We start from the raw sequence: 9,780 nt of genomic DNA on the forward strand, positions 1-9,780 counted from the left end.
AAAAATTCTATTGGGGGGGGGGCATTTTTATTGGGAGGATATTGAGATATCCTCCCCCATAATAGTTAAGAACCTTCCTTTGATCTATAATAAGCTTCACTGTAAAGGAGAACAATATTGGTTCAGCGGTAAGCTTGAGCCTTCGCTACTGACAAAAATCCCCCCCCCCTCCCACTCTTTAAATTACTCCTATTATATAAGAAAAAGTTACTAAATCAGAATTTTTTTTATTTTTACCTAAAACATTTTCTGAACATGTTGATTCTTCTTCCAAAACCATGATTTCATCTTTTATGTCTAAATTTTAAGTTCTTGTTACTTGACTATTAAGATGTATAAGTTTTCCGGAATTTTAAAGTTAGGGGGAGATTTGAAATCTGCATCAAATTTTGAGGATTTTTTATAGAATTCGTTTTTTCTATAATTCTTTATCTAAAAGCGGAAATGCAATTTAAGTTATGTATTGGAAGTATAATAGTGTGTTGCGTTTGTGAACTCGAACCTTTATCCTTTTTGTTTTCCTTATCATTATTGGCAGTTTAGAAAGCGCCTATTTTCAAAAAGTTCATAACTGAACACGGCATTCAAAACAACACTTGCGCAACCAAACAAAACAAAGCTAGCGTAGCCATCTTTAATCTTTCTTTCAAGATGTGTGGAATATCTGTGTGATAAAAAACCATGTATAGTCAAAAATGTGGTGTTATCCGTACTGAAAAATACCTTTGAGTGCTTCCCGGCTTGACAAGTTCAATGACCTCGGTAAGAATTCTTTCTTTAAGCATTTTTAATAGAGTGGAATGATTTTCTTAAAGACGGCAAATTAATCTTCTCATTTTCATTAAAATTAGACCAAGTAATTAATTTATTTTTGTACCAGAATATTTTAATAGTAGTCTATGATGATTTTGTCTATGAATTACAAACTCGCATTTAGTTTTGATTAATTTTAAGCAAAAAATAACCCTAACTTCTTTTATACATTTTGAAATATAAATTCGAAATCACGAAACCTTTTATAAGGAAAAGACGATTGTTCCCAAATAAAAAAGACTTATTTTCTTTTACAAGATTTATTTCTTATAATGTATTTAATATTTTAATATTTGATTATTAATTTTGTTATTTTTTATTTCAGCATGACCGTTTTCATACAATAAATTGTATTAGTAACTATGCTGGTTTTGATTCTTGTGGGAAGTAGCAGGTTTAGTACGTCTGTACTTAAAGATCTGGTAAACGGCCAGCCAAATGCCGTTGTACCGAAACAAGTTAATTAATTTTGGCATCTGTGATTGGTGGATTTAAAAAATCTGCGCTCTGATTGGATGGCGTACATCATTCAACCAATTAGAGCGCAGGTAGTTTAAAATCCACCTATCCTATTGGTCAAAATTAATTAACTTAAAATACATCCGCTTTTAGATAAAGAATTATACAAAAAACGAATTTTATAAAAAATCCTTAAAATTTGATGCAGATTTCAAATCTCCCCCTAACATTAAAATTCCGGAAAACTTATATATCTTATTGACTATATATAGTCAATGGACTTTAAATTAATATATCCTCCAATTGAGATACGCAAAGGTTCCCCTGGTGTAAACATAACATAAATTATTGGTTATGGTACCTTGTACAATCCAATCATTTAACTCCGAAACTTTTTATATAACAAATGCCAGGATCAGTTTATAAACTTTTGGAAGAAGTTGTAGCATTTATAGTCAATTATTCTTTTTCTCTATTCCTACAAAGTCATAGCCAGGAAACAGCGTATAGTGTCCAATAAAAATGACGTCATACAATACAAATTACCAATAATAGGCCAGTATACAATTTACCATTACGATTACAATTTATACTGGCCTATCATTGGTCATTTGTATTGTATGACGTCATTTTTTATTGGACATTATACTACGCTGTTTCTCATAACCATCTCTTTAACACAAAAATATTTTCTATATAAGAAAACTAGAGTTGGCTCAATATAACTATATCGCTATTGGCTAGTTTTCTATAAGTACATATCTATTTATCTATTTCTCAATAAATCAAATTTCCTCCCCTGCCATTACTATCTAAAAGAAAGAAGTAAATATTTATTAATTTAAATGATTTTAAAAAGATTTTTTCGATTATATTTTTTTCACATTACCATCACCAAAGGGTTAATATGATTAAAATTTTAGTTTCAATATTTTAACACAAAGGAAGTGTCGCCACAATCGAATTCTTTTAAAATACAGTTTTCTTAGATTTACTCTATTATGAACGTATATTTTTTATTTATGAAATAAGGATTTAATACTTCAATGTAATTCAAATATCTACATGAAGTGAAAAACTTAATTCATTCCATAAACAAATAGGATAAAGGTCTTATCGCTTTGGTCAATGAGAGTTTAATGAGGATTATTGGAGCACTATGAGTTTTAAACACTTTACCATTGGAAGACTCGAGCTCATTTATAGACGTTTATTTCCTATATAGATCTGGCATGGATCTTGATGCAATAAAGTAGGCTGTTTTGTAAATGTTAAAAATTGAAAGATTTCATTAAATAAAAGTAATCGCAAATATACTAAGTAAATAAAATATTTTACTAATTTATTAAAGCAAAATTTTCACGCTTCTTATGAAATATGTATTAAGTTATCATTCATTGTTTAAGTTAAAGAGAATTATTTTCAAAATTGTACGATATATACAAAGCAAAATGAGAACAACAAATAATATTTTTATCCTAAATGCAAATTTTGTTTTGAAAAATTTTAGACCCCCCTCCCCCCTACCAAACCATGACAAAAAAAGGATTATAAACGACATTCTATATTAACAAAGGGAGGTCAACTTTAGAATCAACCTAAAAACACAATAACTAACCACTGATTACTCTAATTAATAGATTATAAATACTTCTATCTTTTTTTTAAAAGCGAAGCTTTTCTATAATTAGGGTCGGTCCGTCCGTCCGTCCGTCCGTCCGTCACAGTTAGCTCTTTTCGTTAATTTAAACAGGTTAGAATTGTCCTATCAATTCCAAACTCTGCATAATTATTCCTGTAGTAGTTAGGTACCATTTAGAAAGCTAGCAATTCTATAATTAATACCAGAATGTCCGTACGTCCATATTAAACATGTCGATTTTTCACTTTTTTGACAACAAATTTTTGTATGTTAAAATAATCCGATTCTTCTGATTTTTTGAAAACTGATTCCTATTACAACAAGGTACAATGTTATAAGCGAAGCATCTCTATAAACAAGTCCCAAAAATGTAAGTATGTCTTCAAACAGTATCATCTATTTATGCAGTTTTGCAACCAATTTACCTACAATATTGTTTGTACTGATGCATTAATATTCTGCTAATTCAGTTCTGACAATCTACAAGTGTTAATGTTCGTTGTCCTTCCATTTTAGAGCTTCGCTTTTACTTGTTTTTACTTAATACATACATTGAGGTCATTTTAAATATTTATATCTATAAGAGCTCACATTCTCTATAATTGTGTGATTTGGTTGTCAAAATATCTATATGCTTTTCCTCACAAAAAAACTGTATAATTGGTATTATGTATAAGAAATGAAACATCTAACCTTTGCTTTCAATTATAGTTCTAGAAGAGCTATCTTTAACAGTTGAAGAATCTACTATAGATTTAATAGTTGATGATCCTTCTATTGATTTTGCTGTGGAAGTTGCCAGTAAGGTTTCTGAAAATAATATTAATAAGTATATAGAAAATAAATCTCATAAGAAATTGCCTTTACTAACTTTTCTTTTCTATGGTAATATTTGTATTTCAAGTATGGCTTCGAAACCGATTATTATCCGCTGCATTAGGACCGGTTTCGAGCCATACTGAAAAATCCTCTATCATATCATGATACAGTAAATTTTTTACAAATACTAAAATAAAAATCATAAAATTAAAACTAGTTTGATTATCAAGGGGTCTAGGACTCTCGGGTATTACAAAACTGGTCTAAATCTTTCATTTAAATTTTTCATTTTGATATCTTAGGAAGGCTGATACCTTGTACACTTGTTTCTTTAAATATGATTTTCATATCAATCGGGTCATCTGCTTGACCAATAGAAGGACTGAAGTTCTCTGATTGGTCAACTGATAGAATCGAAGAATCTGATTGGTCAACTGTTTGAATAGAAGCCTCTGATTGGTCAACTGGTGAAAGTGATGGGTCTTGTGGGGGACTTGAAAAATCTTCCAACTGAACTACCGTAGCTAAAAATAAAACTCATTTTATAACAAGTATCAGAATACCTATCTGTATGTTTGTTTGTACCTAAGGATCTCACTAACCGCTCATCCGATATGGTTCTCCTTTACAGGGTAGCTTCTCATAGGTCTTGAGAAGTTTTATAACAATTTTGGGGGAGGGAACCACCTCTATCCCAAAAAAATAATCCCTAGAAAAATCCCCCCCTCAAAAAATGGGTTATTGAATTAAACTTCCCCCCGTCGCAAGTCCCCCAAGAGGCCGATAGAGGGCGTAACCGCTAGTATGCAATTAATTGGGATTTCCTATTTAAATTTAATAATATCTATTAATACAATAAAAATTAATCCACTGAAGCTCAAATCATGTCTCTATAAGAACACGGTGAGTAATATCTGCCAAAAAAAGCAAGGATTACAAAATCCATATGTAACGATGCCACATACATGATAGCTAAAAGATCAATAACAGTCAAGAAGACATTCCCACAAATGGGTAGACAAGTTAAATATTACGCTAAACTCATAGTTGCTTATATGCATCAACGAAGAAACACTGCTAAAAGTTGTAATTGCTTTTTAAACTGCAGAAAAGACAAAGTTTTTAAAAGTCTTTGTTTAATAAGTTTAACTTTATCTTTTGTTGTCAACCTAAACTAGAAACTTTAAAGACTCAGTGTCAATGGTATATTCTTTTATTTCTGTCTATTTGTTTCTTGTTTTTAATACTTCTTAAAGAGAAATATAGGTTTTTCATCAGTTATATCAAAGGCCATGTTAACATCGCAAAAAATTAAAGTAAAATGAAAATTATCTTAAGCTTGTAGTAATACCCCAAAAATAATATCAATAGAGGCCGTGCCACTATTAAAGTGCCAGTAAAATGTCCTACAACCATCTAAAGACTTAATTCAAAATAGCCTTAAAATAGGTTGCTTCTAAAAATTGAAAAAACCTAATAGTCTCAATGGTTAACGAGATCTTAACATAAGAATTTATAAAAAAAAATGAAAATTTTTCAATTAACATAATCATTTCTTATTTTTAGTGAGGAAAGTATTTTTTTGAGGGAATAAACCTAAAAACTAGCACCAACCTAAAAATAAAATTGTCCTTTCAGTTAGCTCCTATAAAAATACACCCTCATCCTCAACTTTTTTGCCCTACCCTCCCTTCCTGCTGAAGGAACGTACTGACCAATATTTGATTTAAAGTAGCATCCTAAATTGACGACAAAACTTTCCTTATAATGACACGCACGTATGTTATATCCATCCATAAACCAAGCATGGTTCTTTTTTCCTGAGACAAAACTTATTAAACATCTAAGGCTAAGAATTTCCTTTGTTAAGGATTAACTCTGTTTCAATTTTTCCAAGTTGTGCAGCTATTGTACTCAGGGAGGAAAGGAACATTGGACTGCTTATTACGCTAGTCCCCAAAGTTTTAAAATAACGCTTTCTTATTCGTTGGCTTAAGAACTTTGGGAACTTTTATTTTTCTATTGGTTGGTTCATTAAGTTAAGTATCTAAACGTTTCAAACACTAAGTGTAATTTACAGAAAGGGTAATTTTGTGAATCATTATCGGCCATTGTCTTATTCCTGTATTGTACTCTATTACATTGTCTAGGCAATAAAAATAATATATAGAAAGACAATTATATTTCGTTTTATTTTTATTACATTGAATTTAGACAAAATAATTGTTTTGTAAAATTTAGTTTATTTTCCAGTATAGCTTCGAAAACGATTAATGCCGGTTCTTTATGAGTCATACTGAAAAACAGATCTATAGTATAGATGTATATACAGACAACTACCACCCTTCATTTTTCAAAGACCCCTTTCGTCTGCTTCTAAAAAGTTTTCTGCTACTTAGCTGTGTTAATATAAGCGATACCATTGGTTGATTTTCAATGACCCAATAGGAAGGTTGCACAAGACGATTGCAATGGGGAGATACAGTTATTTAACCCTTTCTCCCTCTAGTGTTTTACTCTAATTACTGAAATATCATATATCAAAATATAAAAATAAAAATCATAATATGAAAGCAAGGGATAAAAAAAACTGGTTTTGATATTATAATGTTTCATTTCAATAACCACGGAAAGCTGGCTATAGATATTATGCAATTAATAACTATTCGTTATTGATAATACAACTTAATTTTTAGGTGTTTGTTCAGGCCGTTTCAGGATTTTAAGGTGTTAAGACAATGAACAACAATGTATATATCCAAAGGTTAAAACTTCCAGAAATTAGAATTATTTGTGGAAAAATTTGTTTGTTTAACCAATGAATTAAAGACTTGTTTATGAGATTTTGGGTACCATTTCTACAATGTCCTATTCCTCCCAGAGTAACTATCATTGAAGACTGCATGGGCCCAGGACAGTTAGATGGTTGATTATCAAAAACCATATCGGCCATAATGATATCATTAACAAGAGAGAGAAAATGAAATCTTACATTACCCTTTTAGAGGCTCAAAACCGTAGTTATAGATTTTATTTATGTTTTTATAAAAATGGTCTCTACGAGGAACTTTTTTTCTAAACTTTGTCTCAACAAAATGTTTATTTATGTACTTAAACTAGTCTAAAATGCAAAAGTACAGATGAAATAAAAGTTTCTTAAATATGTATGTATAATTATATAATAAATTTCTTTAAAAACAGCTAATACTATAAAACCATAAAAATTATGATCCTTTTGAATCTGGAATAAAGCCAAAAATATATTTACGAAGCTTATTAAAATAAACCTTTCTGGTGACAGACAACAGTATATCCATGTCTTTACAACAAATAAAAAAATCACGAAATCTTTTAAATATAGAGAATAGTTACTACTTATTTTTTTAAAAGAATTATGTTTATTTGTAATTTCAATTTTTTTTAAATCCTCTAAATTTAATTGAAAAAATCTATTAATGCTAATATTATTGTCAGTATCAAAAGTTAATTGTAACTGAAGATTGCTTAATGCATGAAACATGATGTGGTGCTTGCTTACATGTGAAGACCGGAGCACCGAAACCCCCCCCCCCCCCGCTTAGTTTTGACAAAAATCAAAAATAAGGGGGGGGGTAGTTTTTTAACCCCCCGCTTAGTTTTGACAAAAATCAAAAATAAGAGGGGGGTAGTTTTTAACCTCCCCCCCCTTAATTTTGAAGAAAATCAAAAATAAGGGGGGGGGGGGGTAGTTTTTTCACTGTACAACACGCAGAAAGTTGAGTGAGGTAAATCAAGTAAATCCAGTATACCAGAGGGGAAACCTTATTACAGGGATATTCATGTTTTGGGGCATAATTTCCTTATTTATTGACTTTGGCCAGTAAAAGGTTTTAATTTTGCGCAAAATTAAAACCTTTTACTGGCCAAAGTCAATAAATAAGGAAATTATGCCCCAAAACATGAATATCCCTGTAATAAGGTTTCCCCTCTGGTATACTGGATTTTCTTGATTTACCTCACTCAACTTTCTGGCGTGTTGTACAGTGAAAAAACTACCCCCCCCCCCTTATTTTTGATTTTCTTCAAAATTAAGGGGGGGGAGGTTAAGTCTTTGCCTTGCTGAGCACTTTTCCTCCTTGCCGTTTTCCAGACATTAAAAAACTACCCCCCCCCCCTTATTTTTTATTTTTGTCAAAACTAAGCAGGTGGGGGGTTTTCGGTGCTCCAGTCTACCACATGTAAGCAAGTACCCATGATGTTTTACAAATAAACTTTTGTTCATTCTACGTGGACTATATATATCTCCATACTTATTAGTTCTAATAGTGTGTCGAGAACTCTGCATTTTCTCCGTTGCTGATGTATCTAAAATACATCTATTACGTGAGTATTCTCCTGGTTTTACAGTTGAGATCTTTTTACGTGGAAAATCAAAGCATAGAATAGTTATTTATCGCTATAATATTATAGACAGCTTTCCGTGGATTTAAAATGAAAATTATAAGAATTAAATCAGTTTTGTCAAACCTGAGTGCCCGAAGTAACAAAGCTGGTAATGATTTCGTGTTTTTTTGGGATCATGAAAAGAAAACGAAGTAGCTGGTTTCATCGTATTTTCACAGTAGCTTTTCTCCTATTTTAGCTCCTGCGGGACCCATTTCCTAACATTGCGGGGCAATCATTAACAATTACCTAACCTAAACTAACCTATCAAAAGCTAAGTCTTCTATGAAAAGAAGTCGAAATCCGCTACTTCGTTTTCTTTCCATGATCCTTTTTTTAATATTCGTGGAAAATTGACTGATTAACGGATCTAATCCACCGGACATTAATCCGTTTTCAAGCCATACTGGAAAAAAATAACAATAGATTAAAATACCTTCATCATTCTGAGCCACTCCAAATTCTTCAACCTGCCCTTTAACCACCTAAATATGTATAAAATTCAAGCTTTTCTAATAATGGAGTTTAAAATATTTGGAGGATTTTTGTAGTATCACATTTAACTTTTTAATAATCTATAAATCAGGGTATTAACTGTCCCTCTACCCGTTTAACCTTTATAATTGTGGCGTAACACTTAGTGCGTTCGTTAGTTGTCGCGTTGTAAAGGTGATAGGTTCAAATCTCAGCCCAATATCGCGTTATATGTCGCTACATACATGAATAGTTTGAGTAGAGTGAATGCCTTGGCTGGAAATTGAAGCAACTCATTACCATGCGCTGTTAGGACTTCCATTCAAAGATCGTGTAATCAAAGCGTTGGTTTCGTGGTGTACTCCGCTTCAGGAAAGTAAGAAATTGGGCTGTTTATTACACTAGTCCTAAAAGTTTTACAATAACGTTTGCTGAATCGTTAGCTTTACAACTTTGGGGACTTTTATTGAATTTTGATTTATTGGTCAATTAAAATGGATGTCCAAACTTTTCAATTACTAATTGTAATATAAAGAAGGGGTAACTGTGTACTGTGTATCATCTTTAGGAATATATACATAAATTTATCGCCCATTGTCTTTTTCCCTGTAGATCCCTAATTCAGTTCTACATAGGCTGTCCGTACACATGAACCTGTTTTTTATTGTATATCTGCTAACAAGTTTTAATATTTGTTACTTAAGACTACCTGAACGGCTAAAAAGACCAGAAATATATTTTTCCACTCCATTTCGGTGGAGTGATGTAATCCAACTGATTTAAAACTTTCTTTAACCATAAGGTTTGGTTCTCAGTTATTTAATTAATATTTTAATATTTAAATAATATTATTAAAGTTTCAATGGAACTTTTATTAAGTAAAACATGGACTATCATATCCATAAGTTACGAAAAAATTTCACGATGAAACAAAAAAATGTATGCACCGAAAGATTGTGGAATAAAGGGATTTATTGAATGTAAATTCTAGTTTCATTAACTTTTTGCTCCGTCGTAACGAGACAGATTTTACTTATAGGGTAACTTCGCTACTTAAAATTTCATCTTAAACGGGACACACAGAAAACTGTCCCGAATTTGTATTAATTTTGAGGAACTAGACTCCAGTTACGTCATATTTTTCTTTCCCG

General features: G+C 31.3%; 1 protein-coding gene across 1 annotated transcript in view; it reads right to left on the minus strand.

Annotated features, from left to right (window-relative positions):
• Positions 1-9,380, minus strand: part of LOC145327568 (uncharacterized) — a 56,581-nt gene extending 47,201 nt beyond the window's left edge. The window contains exons 1-5 of the mRNA XM_080171107.1: positions 9,339-9,380; positions 8,592-8,640; positions 4,048-4,257; positions 3,608-3,724; positions 238-297 (exon numbers count right to left, since the gene is read on the minus strand). Of these exons, the coding sequence (XP_080027233.1) occupies positions 238-297; positions 3,608-3,724; positions 4,048-4,257; positions 8,592-8,640; positions 9,339-9,380 (478 nt within the window). The remainder of the gene's footprint in view (positions 1-237; positions 298-3,607; positions 3,725-4,047; positions 4,258-8,591; positions 8,641-9,338) is intronic.
• Positions 9,381-9,780: the final 400 nt, after the last annotated feature.

Source organism: Acartia tonsa, chromosome 9, assembly GCF_053477335.1.
Source record: "Acartia tonsa isolate MP-2025a chromosome 9, ASM5347733v1, whole genome shotgun sequence".
NCBI classification, from domain to species: Eukaryota; Metazoa; Arthropoda; class Copepoda; order Calanoida; family Acartiidae; genus Acartia; species Acartia tonsa.